Source organism: Phaethon aethereus, assembly GCF_964289735.1.
Source record: "Phaethon aethereus genome assembly, chromosome: 15".
In the NCBI taxonomy this organism is placed as follows: domain Eukaryota; kingdom Metazoa; phylum Chordata; class Aves; order Phaethontiformes; family Phaethontidae; genus Phaethon; species Phaethon aethereus.
In genome coordinates this window covers 13,639,190-13,658,011 of record NC_138591.1, presented here as the reverse complement: position 1 = coordinate 13,658,011, position 18,822 = coordinate 13,639,190, and the positions used below count along the sequence as shown (strand labels likewise).

The following is an 18,822-nucleotide window of genomic DNA, read 5'->3' as shown; positions in this document are numbered from 1 at the left end:
ATATAAGTACAGCTAAGGTAAAACAAGCCATCACAGCAGTTACTAACCTCCATCCATCTGTGCTCTCCCCACGTTAGATGTCGGAACAGATCATCTGCTGTGAAACAGTCCTAAGACATTTCACAACAGTGAGCACCTATTGTTAAAATTGCAAACTGGCAACTGACGTTTCACTGTTTCACGCAACTAACAGAAGAGTATCATGCCATCTTTTAATATTTTATTTGCAAAGTCAATAAAAATCCACTGTTAGGAAAGTAATAGAGAAAAAGATGCGGACGGCAAATAGGAACAGAACTCATTTAGTTGCACTATGACTACAGGAAATCTTGCAGGCAGAGAAGAGTCAGGGCAAGGGTGACCATATCACATCCTACCAAGCAAGTTTTCCAGGGAAACAGCTGCAGAATCTACTTCACTGAGACAGCTGAGCCTATTAAGTAACTCGCACAGTATTTTATACATGGTCATCTAAACAGCATATAACTTGCTTTTCAGAAGTACAGTTATTCTGCCTGCCCAGTGAAATACCATAGCAGACATTCAACTACATGCAATCAAGAAGGTAATCTTCAGCTTTGTCTAAATTCAGACACAGTCAGAGGCTATGAATATCCACTACTCTACAGCTTTCTACCACTTACCTCGAAGTAATTTTTTAAAATTTTGGTTTGGTTTTTTTTGTGTGGGTTTTTTTGGTTTTGGTTTTTGTTTTTTTTTTTTAATACTGACCTATAAAATCTGTTGCTAATCAACCATCAAGGCACCTAAGTAAATTCACAAACAATCCAGGCTTTAAAACCACAATATTCCACACATAGGCAGACATGCCGTTTGCAAATGGTACACCTGAAAGGCACCCAGCCTGGCCATTGGAGCGTAACCACCAGATGGAGATTTTCCACCCTGCAGCAGCTGCTCTGTTTGTGAACTTCCTTCCCGGAGGAAAACATATCCACAGCAATGAACACCTCTCCCTCTCAAGCCAAGGCATTCAGGCACTGTTATCAGCAGTAAGTGTACTCCAAACCTTACACAGAAGAGCAGCTCAAGGGAACACAGTGCTCAGGCACCCCCAGGGCCTCCAAGTCATGCCTCTGCTACAGCCATCTGCACTAGAAGAGCTCTCCTTCAAACCTCTCCCCCATTCCCTTGGGCCTTTACTGTAATCAGTTCACAAGATAAAAGAAAAACCAAACCTCCCTCCCTCCACCAAGCCCACAAACTAGGTCTCTTTAAAATACACTTTTTGTAAACACATTACGCTAGATTTTTTTCATTAGCATTTGAATTGCCTTTTTTTCCCCCCAGGCCAGCTGTAAAAATGGTAATTTTGGCCTGCTTCTGGTTTATTAACAACGCAGTATTTCCTCCCACACAATATGTAAAATACTCTTAGGACAGGTCCCCTGCAGCCAGTTGTTGAGCAGTGACCATGCAGGCAGCGGCCGCACTCCCTCCAGGACTCCTCAGGAACTGATGACGTGCCCCGACCAGGTCTCATGCTTGGTTCCAGGAGCGAGATGGGTAATCACCACCTCCACTGCCTGAAGCTTCTCATTCTTCGGAGGGATGGTGCACATCTTGTAGGTGACCTCGTCACCTGCCACAGGAACATATTCGCCTTCAATACTGTGGAGGGGAAGCTTCAGTTAATCATAAATGACATAAAAACTCTTACTCTTTTGCAGCTTGTTTAAGTTTTTATCATAATGATTATCTTAGGTGCTCAATATACTTCAGGTTTTTTTATAGAGCCCGTCCATCATCCCCAAAGCTTGAGGCTGATTTTGGTTGTCTTGTAGCAAAATCCTGTGAAAACACTACAAACACTACCACCCCCCTAAAAAAACCCAAACAAACAAACCAGCCCCACACTCTAATATGCCTTAAAAAATAATCAGCTTGGACAACATTGCTGTGAACCATGCAACCACCTCTTATGCGCTGGCAGCACTAGAGGGCAGGGCTGACACTGTTTGGCACTTCGTTTTGGGGTTTTGGTTTTTTAAACTATAGGAAATTGATCTTCCCTCCCCCTTCTCATGCTTTTGAAGCCCCCCCCCCCCTTTTTTTTTCTTTTTTTTTTGAAAGGATTGTACCTTGCCAGTCATTGACTTTACCTTTTACCTTTTGGTTACTCCACCATAACAGAACAAAAAAAGAACCCAAGTAACACACAGTGCGGAATACTTCAAAATTACTTGCTGTGAAATAAGAAAGAAAGTTCTGTAACCCTGACGCGTTACACTGCAGAAGCTTTCCTCCAGCATCCAGCAGTGTGATGATGTGGGATGCTGGAGGACTTGCACCGTGCATTTGTTACTGCATGCCAAGTCCTTACCTGGAAACAGTGGGAAATGGCAAAAGGGCTGTCACCTTCTGTCCAGAACTATGTACTGATGAAACAGAGAACTGTAATGGGTAACAGCCTTCCTCGCATCTACCGCTGTGTTCAAGATTAGTGCTTTTTAATAAAAATCCCAGCATGCGCCAATGAAGACAGGCAGAGATGCCTTCCAACCTGCGTTACAGTGATGCTACTTCACCTTTCTTTAAATTTACCTACACAGGCTCAGGTTCTCCTTCTCTGACAACCTAGGTTCTACATTTCTTGTTGTTTGAGAGGGTTTTTCAGTGTTTCTCAGCAGCATTTGTATTTGTGAACAGATAAACATTAATTATAAATTCTACTGGATGCCTAACTGGCATGACTTGGTTGTGTACTCATATTGCACTGGAGGCAAGATTTGGGTTCAAGGGGAAAAAAAAAAAAAAAAAAGTCTTTTAGGTCAGAAATTTGGCACGCACCGTTGGGTTTGTTACTTGCCTTCACTGAGACCATACTGGGAGTGTACTCACACCACTCAGGAATTTTACCCCACAAATGTTTCTGTTAATTACAGGGATCTAAAATTTTAGTAGTGCCCTTCGTATCCACTCTCATCTAGTGACCCATTATTGTTATCGCTTTCCTATTGCAGGAAAGACTGGCAGGACTGATAGGAGGTAAATATACTGGCCCTTATCGCCAGTTGTAACTTCACACCAGATTTTGCTTCTCCTCGCAGTTCTACAAAATCGCTTCAGCTTCTGCTCCCCTCTGACTTGTGTATTCCAACTGCTGCCCAGGGAGCTGGTGGCTGAGCAGAAGCACCCTGTACTCAGGGATGAGATGGGGTAAGCAGGCATGTAAGGGGAAGCTAAAACTGACCCATAATTATAACTTCTCCCATGGGAAATTCAGAAGAAAAATCATTGTTTGCCAAGTGATTGTATCAACATGATATTGAAAATGCTCCTATATCTAAATACAGATCTAAAACCTGGTACCGGGAGTTAAAGGCAGTCCCAAAGCCTGTGGTTTGAAACACACAGTTTCAAGTGTGTTTCACAGTTTCAAGTGTGTTTCACAGTTTCAAGTGTGTTTCACAAGTCCTTCAGACATTATTTCCCTGGGCTAAACCCCTACGCGAGAGCTGCCTGTGAGCATGGGAATCAGACCCAGGAGAGCATGTCCTAAGCTGAACTCTTAGAGCAGTGCCGGTACAAATGGCAGTAAATCGAAGGCAGGAAAAAATATTTGCAGAAAAAATATTTACAATAAAGTCAAGACAAAGCCTCCTTCATCAGACCTAACAGCCCTTTCCTCCCCATCCAGGTTGATCCAACTGACCTTTATTTAATTCCAAAGTCTCCAGGCCAACCTGTCAGCCCAGCCCTGTATCACACTGGTCAGACTATGTTCAAGCTGCCACATCTAGACTCTTGCTACAGCTGTCCTCTTCAGTTATTGCCTTAATTTATACCCCTTTTCCCCCCATTTCTAACAGGTTTAAGATTTCTTCAGGTGTGAAGGAGTTTTCACACCAAATATTTACTGTCCTTTCAGGCAAAGAGATTAGTTTAACCTTCTTATTGCCAAAGGAATTTGCCACCAAATTCTCTGCAGCTTACCCTGACTTTGAAACAGAGGATTTCAAGCAAGAATGAGAAGATGCTACTTGTACTTTCTCAGAGCCTGACAGATGAGAAGATGCTTCTTGCACTGTCTCAGAGCCTGACAGTGGACATTAAGCCTCAAGAAGAGACACAAGAGAGCGTCAAACCGTGAGTGAAAATAGGAATGCCGTGTAAAAAAATGATGTTATCTTTTCCCCTTCAATCTCTTGAATGATCCCTTGTTGACAAAAAAGTTGTTGCTATTGAGTTAAAACCACATTGCAAACTCCCAACACAACCCATGCAGGATGCGAGTCCCACCTGAGCAGGGTAGCATCTTTTAGTGGAAGGCGATACAGCACAGACATTTTATCTGTACAAAGGAACATGGGACTAGCAAAACACAGTGAGCACAAACATTTCCCAGCTCAGACGTAATGAACATAGACAATATGAGCCGAAGCGGAAAGTCTACACTCACTCAAGTACAGCTGAGCCACTGGAACAAGTCATAATGAAACATGTTTCTTTATGTGGCCTCAAGCACTGGGACCAGCTGCAGACAGTGTTTCAGGGAGCATAGGCAGAGCAGTTATGTGCGGCTGGAACTAAAGCAGCACCTCCATGGCCCCAGCTATTGCCTTCGATTCTGGCACAGAGGATGAATACGCACAGCGCGCGGTGAACTCAGAGTCACCACTTTGCAGGCATCAAATGAAACGGATGCCCTGCCCAGGAAGGGATCTCATGTTTGACTGAAAGTTTTTTTAATGAACAAGAACCTTACATGTTCTTTAAAAGCTCCTGTAAAACAGGAAGAGACGCAGTTAGCTAAATAAACACTTTAAATCTGCAAAAGATATCAGTAGGTATGGCTAATGTAGAAGGAAAAGTGGATTCACACAGTCTCCTGAAGCAGCAAAGATGTGCCAATACACAAAGGCAGTGTTTTAAGCTCCTGAAAAACACAGGTAAATTAGATATCACTTGAATCTTCAAATTAAAGCAAGGAAGAACAACAGCTTGAGCGCTAAAGAACAATGGGTGCTTTGTTGGGGTGAGTTTGGTTTAAAATTGAAATATGAATATATACCATGATGGGTTCTGGTAAGAAAGGGGTTGTAGGTGCACTGGTAACCAAAGTGGGTCCTGTTTTTCCAAGAAATTCTGAAAAAGTGAGTCAGCACACACACAGAAACAGTATGCTTGTCGTATGACAGGCTGCAGGCAGGGAGAGGAGAAGCAAAGGGACTAGCCCAGACTGGAAACCGCACTCTCAGCTGTCACTGAGAGCCACTGCATCCCTCAGCCCTTGTTACATGACTGGCTGGGGTATTGTCTACAGCCCCTGGTCTGCACAGGAAAACAAAATGAAACAAACCAAAACATTTGCTGACCCAAATTTCTTACGCTTGAATCATGAGGTTAATTACTCCTGTTCCTTCTACTAAACAGATCACATTAGCCCCCAAATCTGCACAGCCCTAAGCATTACCCAGAAAGGTACACCCTTCTCCATTAGCAAGCACTTCTTACAAGACCAAGCATTATGCTTACAGCATCAGATCCTTTCTTGGTTTCCTTCCTTATCCAAACTGACACTACAAGAGACTGAAGCTTGTGATAAAACCTCATTCAACCCCAGCATGGCTCCTTCTCATCGCCCATTTGTCTTATTTTTTTCCTTGCTTGTTGAGGTGACCTTACCTCATCAAGACCGGGCCTGTCCTTTGCACAGCTGTGTAAAAAGGTTGTTGCCACACAAACAGCTCAAATTTAATTTTCTGCTTTTGGCCTTTAAACAGATCAGACATTCTTTTCTTTCCTGCACCCTTCTCATTACCAGTTATTCTTGGTGCCTACAGAATATGAGATTATTAACTCATTGCCGTCAGTGCACATGAAAAGCAAGAGGACAAAGGTCTTAGTTTGCAGCCTGAGTAAATCCGTTTGTGAACAGTGTTCCCAGCACAGTGTTTGCCCACCAAATGCTGCTTCTCGGACAGATGCAGACTTACTCCAGCATTGTTATCGCTATGTGGTGCTTAGAAGGAGGAACAAATATCATCCAGATTGTGCAGTACTTCTGGTGGTGTCAAGAAGAACAATATAATGGCACTTGAAAGGCAACGAGATGGTATGGCACTGGGGGCAGAGCCCCACACAAAGCTGCGGGAAGATCCTCCATCAGGAAGCAATTGCCTTAAACACTGGGAGGGAAACTGGAAAAGATCAGAGAAAGTAAACAGAGATCTTGGAACAGATTCAGCCTACAACAGCCACTCTATATACAATTTGAGTTACCTGGATAATTTGGTAGAGGAAGTTAAACATGGACTTTTTTAATGTTATATATTGAATAAATATTTTTAGATCTGTTTTTTACTCTAACTATACATTAAATGTTGATCTAGAAGAAGATGGAGATTTTCACTGCTATTTAAGACGTTGGTATACATGTTCTATTCAAAATAATGGCCATCTATGTATCCAGGAACTATAAGACACTTCAACAAATTACGCTAAAAACAGGAAATGATTTCCTGATGTTAGTGTCAGAGCGAGACACAATAGAGCGAGTTTTAGATTATCCAGCAACTCCCATTTCCCAGCTCAGTGCCAGTCTGGTACGGTGGAGCATTTTATCCTGCACTATTTTTAGGGAACTTGGAGGTTATTAGGAAATTACCTAAATAAGGAATGTTCTAGTTCTTCCTTCTCACAGCTGCTATTCATATTCCAGGGCTCTAGTTAAACCTCTTGGGACAAAGACGAAGTCACATGGAAACATTGTTGAACATGAGTTTTCAGTGAATTCAGAGCCTTGCTGGTCAACAAGCCTGCCATGGATCACAGCCACGTAGCCGCTTCCCACGGATCAGTGAGCTGTATTATCTTGTGGGCCTCTTAAAGCTCATTTAACACCTCAACACACCTCCCAGGAAACCCATACTTTTATTAAGCAGCAGGGCATGACAAAGTAATGAACTATTATGAGTAACTAATCCTTAATGCCCTCCCATGCAGTCCCAGGGTAAGATGACAGCTCCAGCATTCACCAGCAAAGCCAGCAATGACCTTATCAAGCCAGCTGGCAGGCAAAGCAGAAGAAGAGCTGCCTCTCACTCACCAGTCACACTTGTAACTGGGACAGACAAGTGTGAAAGAGGTCCAGAGACTGAAGAATCACAGCTGTTAATATCCAAAGTCTCCACTACAGGATTGCCCTGGTCTCTGTGCCATTGCAGAAGGGAGCTGCCTTGTCTAGGACAGAAGCTGCACTTCCCTCCCAGTACAGTGGATATATCATCCCCTTGCCCAGTTCTCTACTGAGATCATAGAATCATAGAATAGTTTGGGTTGGAAGGGACCTTTAAAGGTCATCTAGTCCAACCCCTCTGCAGTGAGCAGGGACATCAACTAGATCAGGTTGCTCAAATCTCTAGTCGTGGGGTTTGAATCCACGTTCAGGGATAGCTATGGTTCTATATCTACTTTCTGCAGCTAGTTCAACAGCAGACAGCACACCATGCACCATGAGGAAGAAACAGCTGATCACAGGAGGCAGAAGTTTCCAAGGATACACATGTGGACTTGGTCTGAGGTACAGAAGATGCCTGTTCCTGCAAGCATCCAGCTTGGATCCTGTCACAACAATACCAACTATTTGCATCTTGAAACTAAAGTCCAGGGCAGTTATGTTCTGTGCTTACTAACCACAAAGAACCTCCATCGTCGGGTGGCCACAGTCATCTTCAACACCCACTGCCTGGCTTGCAGGTAGAGTGTAAGTCTTGGCTTTGACCTATTATGGTTTATATGATTTAAGTGGAGATTCTGGGAAGGTTTTGCTACAATCACAACCACGCCAAGCTAGCTACCCTGCATGCACCTGTGCAACATGAGTTTTCTGAGCCAACTGGGGGCGGGTGGGAAAGCCTTAGGAAAAGGCTATCCATGTCCTATTCATTTCCAAACTCCTTTCAAGTAAGATCTGGTATTCTGCTGCCTCCTCACCCCAGACATTTCAACAGATGCAGCAAGGCACCAGAAAGGGAGCACATCAGGAAGGAAGTGTGCAGCCCAAAGCAGGTTAAGTCAAGTGCTTTAAGTATTTTGAAGGAAATCAGAAAGCTCAGATTTGGCTTTCCAGCAGCCTCAGAGCAGTCGGTTGCAGCCAGGAGAAAATATTTTTCTGATAGTTCACAGAAAAGGCAGAGAGGCCAGAAAGGTTCGTTCTCTCAGCTCAGATTCAGCTCTTGTTTGTTTATAATTATCAGTTAATCTCCAACCTATATTGTTACACTCCACCAGCAGAACAGCATCACAGAAGAGCCAGAAGAGATGTGGCATTAATGCTTTGCATTAAGCACAGTGATCTGGCAGAAACTCAGAGGAAAGAAAGGAGCGTGAAAAGATGATCTCTCCATGGACATGAAAAGGTCCAAGCCAGCTCCCCAAGGCAGCCGGAGAGCAGCAAGGGCACAGCTGGTTCCTCCGTGCAGGAAGATGCAGCTGATAGTACATCTCTAGCACAGCCAGAAATGGAGGTGCAACAGCAGAACAGGACCATATCCCCACCTGGGAGCCCACTGAGAGACCAATTCTGTTCTGTTCAGTACTCCTGAGTTACAGGCACTAGAAGCATAATCTCCTGAGATCACAACACAACACAACACACAAGCAAAGTGCAGCAAACTCGGGATCTCTCCAGGGACCCAAGGGCGGCGTGTCACCGTCCCAGGGGAAGTATAGGGGCAATTCTCCAAAGCCATCATTAAGCATGGGGTCAGGAATCCAGCCTGAAGGACACCCTGAAGGCCTCTCTGCAATGCAGCATTTTCCCTTTCAGAGCCAAGCGCTAGCAAACTGCAGAAAACCCACAAGCACTGCACATTTTTTCTGTTCCATTAAATCAGCTGCTTTTGCAAAACAAAATCTTTAAAAAGTCAAAAGAGCATGGTCATTCATTCGTCACTGCTCTCTGGTGAACTACCTCCTTGCCTTGCCCTTGGCAGGTACACAGGCTTCAGGCCAAGTCCCAGTCAAATGCAAAAGCCCAGAGAGTAAATGAGTATCAATCATGTGCACACTCCAAAATACAGTGGGAAAGCAGAAGAGCGGGGTTCTTACGCAGTGCTCTAAAGCACATCATTTGATCTGCCACTACAGGCACACACACCCCACCTCCCCCCGTTCCCCCTGGTCCGTGCCCTCAGGACCCCACTGTGGAAGGTGAGCAAATAGGAACCTGCCTGCACAGACAGCCGCCCCCAGCACAAGGTGGGGTGACCTCAGCTGCCAGCGCTGCAGGGATTCCCCACCTGCTCTCCAGAAACATGCCGTGTCTACAGGAAGAGTGGCAAGAGGGTGAAACTGAAGCCACCAGAGCCGTTACATTTCAGTAACGGCCAAACCAGCTTGTATTTATGATGACTGACTTACTCCCGCTATGGAACAGCAGCAGAGCAGGTAAGATACCAAGAAGGATACAGTTCTCAGCACTGATGCTACAATAACACCATCAATTTGGTGACAGTGGATCATGATACAGGCTGGTGGAAATTAAAGCATTAACAGTACATGCCACTATTAAAAATGTAATTAAGGGCTTTTTTTAAGAGTTTCACTCCAGGCAAATGAATTTGCCTTTGCTTCCAGCTTTCCAGAAACATTATCTGGAATTACCATCTCAGCAACTCCTCCATCGCCATGCTTGCCAGCTAGGGTTTTACACTCACGACTAGCAAGCACATTTTGTTTTCTGTTCTGGACAAGGGTGAGTATGAAACTGAGAAAAACAAAACCTCACCACACTCAACCAGCCGTAACATTTTCTTAGCACAATTGTTTATACCAACTTGAGAACTGTTTGCAATAAACACAAGGAAGCAGGACTCACTGTGCACGCAATGCAGGAAGCAGCAGTGAGCCTGTGGCTGGCGCCTTTGGCTGGGCGTGTGATGGCTTTCTCACTGTGCCAGGCCACACGTCTGCAGGAAGGAATGGCCGCCCAGGTTGGTGTGCATGAGCTGGCTCTAATCTGCCCATCTCGAGCACCGATGGTGTTGTAGGTGTGGTGTAGGGTTTCAGCTGCAGATGCTTTACCTGCAGACCGACCCAAGAAGGTGACACCAGTGCTGCCAGGAAGCTGCGACCACCGTGCCTCTACCTGCCGCATGAGGGCAGCTCAAAAGGAAACACTACCTACCAGTGTCAGCATTTCCAGAGAACTCCAGGCTGCGCTGGTTAATTGTACAGTTTTGTACATTTGTACCTCATCAGTTAAAAAAGGAGAACTGGCTCCACACAAGCATTACCAAAACCCAAGCCAAATCTTCTCTGCAGTCTTCAGAGCCACTTGTTAAAACAGACACAAAAAACCACCTTTAGAACCTGCACTTCAAACTGGCATTTCCTACATTGTCTGTCTACCCACACCTGAGAAGTCCAGCCCCACAGTAACACAGCTTTGCTGCAAGTTCCACTCATAAAACATGTCCACATGCCCACTTTCACCTTAAACTCTCACAGAGATACTGAAATTGAAACTTTTGCAGGTGCCAAGTGAAGAAGTTTTTGAATGCCACATACATTTGACCTTATTTTTTAGGCTAACGCTCACTTATGGAAATGGAAACGCCATGCTAAGTGTTACTATCTTAGAAAAATAAATGGAAAGCTATGGGAAACAGACACCCCATTTTATAGAAGACATTTTCATTGAAGTGTAACCTTACAGCTCCCCAAAGCTTAGGGAAGAAAATAATTTAATTCCTCAAATTAAATTTTTATGTCTAAAATCATATTAATCTGCAAGATAGGCAGCTGGTCCCAATGCTCAAAACCTTCACTAATCATCACAGCTTAGTGATGAACACAGAGGAACAGTCTATCTTGCCAAATACAAACTGGCATACCATTTTATCCACATTACCGAAATCCTAGCTTTCAGGCAGAACTGATTCAGAAGAAACAATCCTCTTCCATTTCACAAGTACATGCCTATACCACACCGAGATAGTGAACAGATTGATGTCTCTCTCACATTCAAGTTTAACTGAATAAAATAGGTAGAAAAGAATCGCGTGATCAATGTAAGCAGTAGCTCAAAACTCACTCTGTGCAAACCAGAGTCATTGGAGTCCCCTCAGCTACAGTGATAGTTACAGAATGTTGCTGCAATAAGCAATTCCCATTAATAAAGAGCAATGTTCCTAATTCACTGTGAAAGAAACAGAAATGAAAGACATTACTAATTCGTCTTTGCAGTGCTGCCTTGCATCAGAATTGACGGCAATATCATCACCCTCTTAGCACTAAAAGCTGTGTTTCCAACAATTCAAATACACTCAGAGTAATTAAAGAACAATTAAAGAACACAATGTGCTGAAACCTTCAGTACTTCAATAATAGCACCTTTTACTAACAGGTTGAGGCAGAAACATCAGCTATTTTTGAATTTAAGTTCTGAGACAGTACCTACAGAAGAAAAATCTGAAACAGTGGCCCAGTCCTGGTTCAGTAGAAAAAAATCCTGTTGGCTTCAAACGAGCAGAACTGGGCCTAGAGAAGTTGCATAAAGCACATCCTTCAGTCCTACAAAATTTGTATGAACTAACCTTGCTAAAATGTTTCAGAAAAGAGCAAGGAAAACAGTCTTTGAACACATAAATGATAGTCTTAAAAGAGGAAAGGCAATTACCCACTGTGGAGATGGAAGGAGGAGTAAAGGGCCATATTGAAAGCAAAGGAGATGACAGTTAAATACCAGAAACAACTAAGAGCCAAGTCTGCTAATTGCAGGAAGAGATTGCCCGGGAAGGCAGTGGATCCCCAGCACTCGAACTGTTAAGAGTGCGTTGGGTAAAACATCTGCCAGAAAGGCACAGGCACCTTCCAGCAGCGGACAGGGGAGACGAGGTCCCCTCCGATCTTCTCATCTACAGTAAACTCAGGAGAGCTGCCGTCCTGGAGAAAGACCGCAGCGTACTGCAGTACGGCATAAGGAGACAGTTCCCCACCCGTGTGGGCATTAGATTGAAATAACTGGCAACGAAGAGTAGCAGCCTGGTCCAGCAGGTAGGGCACTAAGTTGAGACCTGGGAAGCCGGAGCTCAGGCTGAATATTGTACCTGAGCAGGCCAGAGCCCATCACCCCCTGCCCACGCAGCAGCTCTCCCCCTCTCATCCTTCATCCGCTCCAGCTTTCCCAGGCAGAGGTGGTCTGAGGGCACAGCTGGGTGAGGGTAAGAGCAGAGAACCTGACACGTGGCAGCAAAATAAACATGCTGAAAATACATCAAGAAGTGTGACTGCCCATGAACTCCCACAACCTTGGTGACTCGTTCAATAGTGTTTTTAAGATAGATTGAGTGGGTGGAAGAAAGGGAAGGGTGGCACGCACATTCAGGGCACAATTACTCAAATATAGCTTATTGATGGCTCATAGTCAAAGCATTTCAAAAGCGTATCGTATCGATACGCCAACTAGCACAGCCCATGAGTGGAGGAGGCCTCTCGCACAGACCACCAAAATCACTGCAGACAAAAAACGTTTTTGACAATGTCATAAAAGATTTCAGTATAGGAGACATATGGAAGCCTTAAATAGCCAAACAGAAAAACATCACTGGAGCTTCTAAGAAGTATAGCTGATTGGAGGGGGACTGAGGGCAGGAGCACATAGTGTACCCAGAACCAAGTGCTGGGGTTTCGGCCTAGAGAGAAAGATGTGTTGGCCCATAGGCTGGGAATTGGGAAACACCTGAAAGATTAGTTCACATTTTGTATAGACAAACAAAGGGCAGTCCCAATCAAAAGGATATCTCTAGGGTTTCAAAAGGATTAATTTCATATAACTGAAAAAAAGTTTACCAAACTAATTGGAAGAGAAAATGTAGAGGAAAAAAACAAGACTGAAAATAGACAGTTCTTTAAAAGGAATTCATTAGAAGGCTGAGAATTCATGTTTCTGTGAGAGGGCTGTTTTAACTAAATCTTTGCTGACCAGTAACTGTAGAGGTCAGACTAGATGTTCACAGTAAAATTTTTAAATTGTGCTATAAGAAATGTTATTTTTAAATTGTACAGGAAATAAGGAGAAATTGTGCATTTGTATCAGATGGAAAAAAAAAAAAAGATGATATTAAGTAACATTTCCTTGGGTTGAATACAAGTCAGACCACTCAGCCCATTTGCACCCACAAGTCCTAAAAAGCTTTGGCTTGCCACCATCCATCATGCAGCAACATTTCAGAAAACTGGAAAAAGGCCAGTGTGCTCCTTCATCAATGACACGTGCTACACACACAAGCAGGAAAGATATCTGGGGCAACGTGCAACTTTAGTAAGGCTTTTGTTGACTTATCACTGAATAACCACCCCAAACAACAAATAAGGATTATACAGCATCAACACTGTAAGCAACAGGTAGTCTAAAAACTGGTGATAGTTCTAAAAGAGGTTATTGGAGAATAAACGCTGAGCAATCTTAATAAACGCGCTCAGAGACCAGTTTCAGCCCCGATGCTGGTCAACATCTCAATCTAGAAACAAGTACAAAATTGTCTATTAAACCTTGCAGATTAGCCAAGCAATAAACAACAAAGTGCAGTGATGGAGCATGATCTGGATCCCTTGGCAGGCAGCGCCTATTCAAGTAAGATGTGCTACAGGGCAACCAAATATGAAGTCATACATCTAGGAACAAGGAATGCAAACACTGGAGTGTTTGAGTGTGTCGGGGATGCCAGATTGTACCCAGGACTGCACCAAACTCTGACATGGCAAAGGATGCAGAGCTCAGAGCAGATAAGCAACTCGGCAAAAGACTAGGGAGGAGAGGGCTGATGCGATTATGGGATGTACAGAAAGAGAAACAGAGCAGGAATCTGGAGGAGATATTTATCTTCATATACTGAAAGTATGTGTAGGGTATTGTTTTAAAATGATATTTAAATTCTACAGCACACTTAGAAAAGAGACTAGAAAGACTGTTTTAGACTGGAGAAAAAATTCTCAGTGAGGGACTTGAAAAGCTTAATCTGTTTAGTTTATCAAAAGGTAGATTCAGAGATGATCGTTGTCAGCATGTTCAAGGCAAAAAAGCAGAGGTACTAATGAACTCTTTAGAGAGAAAGCTTTAGCCATAATTGCTCGAAACTGAAGCTAGATAAATTGAAGGAAGTTATAAAGTATGACTTTTCTTAACAGCAAAGGTAATTAACCTTTAGTTTAATAATGGTACAAGCAGTGCAAAGGAAAAGTAGTGAATTCTCAGTGTTATATATCTTTAAATTAAAACTGGATACTGCATAGATGATTTGCTTCAGGTAAGTGCAAGTTTCTGGGTCTGGGTGAAACTGCACAGCTTATTCTAAGAGATTTGACAGGATCATCTTCTAGTTTTTAACTGAACAGATTTATAGTAATACAGGAAAAGAGAAGCATAATCTATCGCTGCCAGTAACACCTGCATAACTCCTCTTTGCTGAGGTAAGGGCATCAGATTATAAACCATTCTTGTATCTAAAACATCAAAGGCATTCAGTAATTAAGGCAAACCAAAGCTCCAGCCTTCCTCAGCCAGCCAGATGACTTACTCAGAGATGTGTACAAAGATGTCAGGCCCTCCATCTGCAGGGGTAATGAAGCCATGGCCTTTGGAGCGGCAGAAGAATTTACAGACGCCTTTGTAGATGGGACCCTCCGATGCTCTCACAGTTCTGCAAAAGAAAGCGCAAAAAGAGCAGTTCATTGCTGAGCATGGATGCAACAGCTTACAGGTGTGTCAGCCAGAGCACACTAAACAAACGGGCACAAAGGTCCAAATACTCACTCCCAGGGTGAGATGCTACTCCTCTGTAGCATCTGCTTAATACTCAGTTTCATACAGTGCGCGTGTTTTGCCTGTAGCCTTTCTAAGGGAGATAAAGATGATGATGTTTGCTAGCATTATAATCCATCAGTTGCCATACTGAATCCATCTGCTGCATCATCCTGCCACATTTTATTTTAGACACTATACTAAATGTAAGCATCTTATACCTTTCATGAGTTCAGGAGTACCAATGTGCACCTAGGTGTTGTATGCGCTTTTGCAAACTTAACAGTAAGTGTGTGCATGTAGTGTCAAGAGAATGCAGTGCATAAAGACATGTATAAATGTGTACGCATATATGTATGTACATGTACACACATGCATTCTGCATGCATGCCTAGCAGTATCCTGCCAGACGAGGATGCAGTGACGTCAGTATTTCATCTCCAAATGACTCCAGCAGGCTACAAAGCCTAACTGGTATGCCTAACACCAAGACTCAAGACTGACCTCCTCCACTGCCACGGGACCTGTATTTTAAAATGAGACAGATTTGAAGACAAACTTTTAGGATGACTTAGTGCCATCAAGAAAAACAACTTCCATGAACTATGACCCATCCTGAAAACTGCATGATTAAATCCTTTTCTCTCATCAAATATGCTGAATTGAATCTCCAGGGATCCAAAGTCATTCAAATACTTTCATTAATGAAGCCAACTGTTTTAGACATCTTACGGGGTTTACACAGAGCAGTTTCTAGATCAGGACCTTCTCATGCCACAACTATCCAGTAGGTTGCTTCCGTGTTAGAAGAGGATTTTGGTGCAATTCTTCAAACTCAGTAAGTGATTACATTGCCATTTGGTTACATGCATCACGGTAATTTTGACATCATTTTCCCAAATGTTTAAAGTTTACTGAAGTCTAAATAAAATCATTAAAAAATCTGGTAGCAGCTCTGCTCCTTTAGTTAAACTAACACTAGAGAAATACAGTTGAGAGTGTTAAAGAAAGAAAAAATCTCCATTAAATCAGCTCTGTAAAGCTGTCGACACACCTGACCCCACAAGTGCTTGTTACACAGAAAAGCACTCACTGCCTTAAATAAGCCATTAAAGTTCAGCTGCATCTTTCAAGGAGACAAAGCACTGTAGGGGATAAGGACCCACATTTGTGATGAACCAAAATTAAATAATCCCACTGAATAATAAGCCACTGCCTGTCACATTCATCTTTTCCATACAGCTGTGGGGCCAAGAGCTCACCTAGAGCTCCTCTCGTTCAAAGAGGACACTAGAAAAAAAAAAATAATAAAAATTTAGAGCTAGTTTGATTTTCAGGGCAAACAAATACAGCAAGATTCCTACACTAATTAATGATTAGATGACCTGGTTTCAGCCAGGACATTAAAGAACTGTGGAAGCAAAGTAACAAATTCTTCAGTTTTGTAAGAACCAGACTAGGATTAACATGTGAGAAGAATTACAAAGAGATCATTATTATCACAGTGCTGAGGCACGCTAGCTTGGAATGGGTTTTCAAGGGCAGCCCAAATTATCAAGTCCATTATTCCCTTTAGCAATCTACTTACATTACACAGTTTAGGGCATTTGAAAGCTTTTGGAACCGACAACATAAAATTTTTTTCTTCTACTGCTGCTGGGTTTTTTTGCTTCATTTTGAATACAGAGGTAATAATACAAAGCATCATTGAGATTGATGCTATTTAAATCCACATGGATAACTCTTGAAGAAAAGAGCTAAGTAACAAGAAGCAAAGCAGCAAGACACAAAAAGGAAAAAGCATGCCAACTAGATTAGGCAGCACAAAATAGGCTAGCTGCAGGTTTGAGATCTTACTTCCACAGTGTTTCAACTTGGCATTGTCGCTGAATGCCAATTCACCAAATTGTCTGAGACCAGACCTCTCTTACACAGAAGTAATTGCAAGACTGTGACAGAAGCGCAACGGATTGACCACGGCTTCACATTATACCCTCAGACCCTGATTCAAAGGCCACTGAGATTAACAAAGGAGCCCACATTGCCTTCTGCAGGTCAGCACCTCACTGTGAGGCCCATCACAGGCACCGGGAATTTTTTTGCAATGGCCAAACCTTGCAACACCATCCTCTGCTGCTGCGCTGCAGAGGAGTCCCCTTTGGGCAGGGGGGTCCCAGGAGCCTGTACAGCACCACAGGAAAGCTCAGGGAAAGCCAGTTCTGCTGTAAGATCACTACCTCAAATAACTACAAATAGCAACAAACCTCGTCTCATTTTATGGAAAATCTCATATAATCTTAGAGAATCAAGGAGATCTGGGTTCATACCTTGAAAACCAACATATCCTTTTACAGGTCTATTTGAGCAGTCTCAAGATGGACTATATGAAAGCTGAATAGGAAAAGGAAGCAAGTCCTCTGAAAAGTGACAGGGTCACGGACCATCCCTAAAATGTAACCTGGCTGATGGTAGCACAGGTGTCAGGAGTGAAAGAACTAAAACCTCCATTGAGGTGTGGTCCAGTGCTTCAGGGGCGGTGAGAAGAGAGGTCGTGCCAAAGGAGGAGGTGGAGCTGATGAAGAAACACCAACAGGAACTGGTCCCACAAGCCACAACCCAGTGTCTGAAGCAAAGCAAAGCTTCAGACAAAAAACTTTTGAAAAATCTCAGTGTGTTTTCCCCTCCCTCTAAAACTCTGGTCTTAAAGAGTGTAAAAGACTTTGAACAGCCTTTATGCAAACAGAGCATGTAAAGGCAATTTGGACTAAAAGTCTAGTGGCATCAGAATTTATTAGAGAAGAGATAAGAGTAAAATACTAAAGCATCTTCCAGATACAACAGACCCCCCCCAGCCCCCAACTCCCTTCACCTCAGTAGGGGGCTGATCATTCCGCCCAAATGAAACGCAGGTTTCCCAGTACTCACGCTGAAAACGTCCTGGTCCGTCGGGTGGGCAGAGGGCTGGGGATGAGGTACCCTCTCATGGGTGACGGGGAGCGATCTCTCACCCTGCGGTTTTCAGGCAGATGGAGAGAACTGGGTGAGGGTGGAGAGGCGGGGGACTGCTGTGAGGCAGATGAAGTGGTCTCAGAAGACATTCCTGATGCCTGAGAAAAACCTAAAGAGAAGAAGAGATCTGAGCCCAAAATGTGAATTGTCATAAAAGTCACAAATTCTTCAGCTGATGATTTGCTAAGAATATGACTCACTTCCTGCAGACATATACATGGGCACAGTTGCACCAGTAGCTCCTCCTCTGTGTCAGTGAGTTCATTTTTTTAAGTTTATTTTTAAATCTCACAGCTTTTGTAAGCCATACTACAAAGCTCCACTGAAAACAGATTACTCCACAACTAACACGTACTTGCTTACTCCTGCATCACCCACAGAGGCAAAGCTCAGCCCTAACAGTAGGTATTGGTGTGCCCCACACGGTTCCCCAACAGATGGGGTTTGACCACTGACAGCACAGAGGACCCTCCTGCAGCTGCACACAAACACACATTACAAGAAAGAAACACTAGAACAAGAAATGCCAGAAGACGATTCTGCCCAGGGAGGTGGTGGAGCCACCATCACTGGAAGTATTCAAAAAATGTGTAGACGTGGCACTTCGGGACATGGTTTAGTGGGCATGGTGGTGTTGGGTTGATGGTTGGACTTGATGATCTTGAAGGTCTTTTCCAACCTTAAAGTTTCTGTGAAAGGCTAAGTAAAGGCTGTGCCTCCACTGCTGGAGGTTAGTCCTGCTGTGCAATCACCGATGCTAACTAACGTTGTTGCTGCTGCTCAGCTATTAGCACAGCTCTGACAGAGCTCGTAACACCTTCAGCTTGACTGCAGGAAGAAAATCATACAAGTGCTCCTTAATTCACTTCAGACAGAGTCAGACAGTTGATTTACTTTGCCAAGGACTGGAACACAGACAAAACTGGGAGGCAGTGACTGACCATGAGGAGGTGACTCCCCCAGCCTGCAGAGACCTGGCAGACCCAGCAGTCCCCTTTGGTAGCTCTGAGTCTACTACAATCTTCCAGCAACTAGCAAGCCAA

General features: G+C 43.6%; 1 protein-coding gene across 1 annotated transcript; it reads right to left on the bottom strand.

Annotated features, from left to right (window-relative positions):
- Positions 1 to 1,469: 1,469 nt before the first annotated feature.
- On the bottom strand, positions 1,470 to 17,868 carry CARHSP1 (calcium regulated heat stable protein 1; the record flags this gene model as incomplete). Its single annotated transcript, XM_082006636.1, has 3 exons — positions 1,470 to 1,632; positions 14,547 to 14,669; positions 17,696 to 17,868. 3 exons carry the CDS (start codon positions 17,866 to 17,868, stop codon positions 1,470 to 1,472), a joined length of 459 nt encoding a protein of 152 aa, XP_081862762.1.
- Between the last annotated feature and the right edge of the window lie 954 nt (positions 17,869 to 18,822).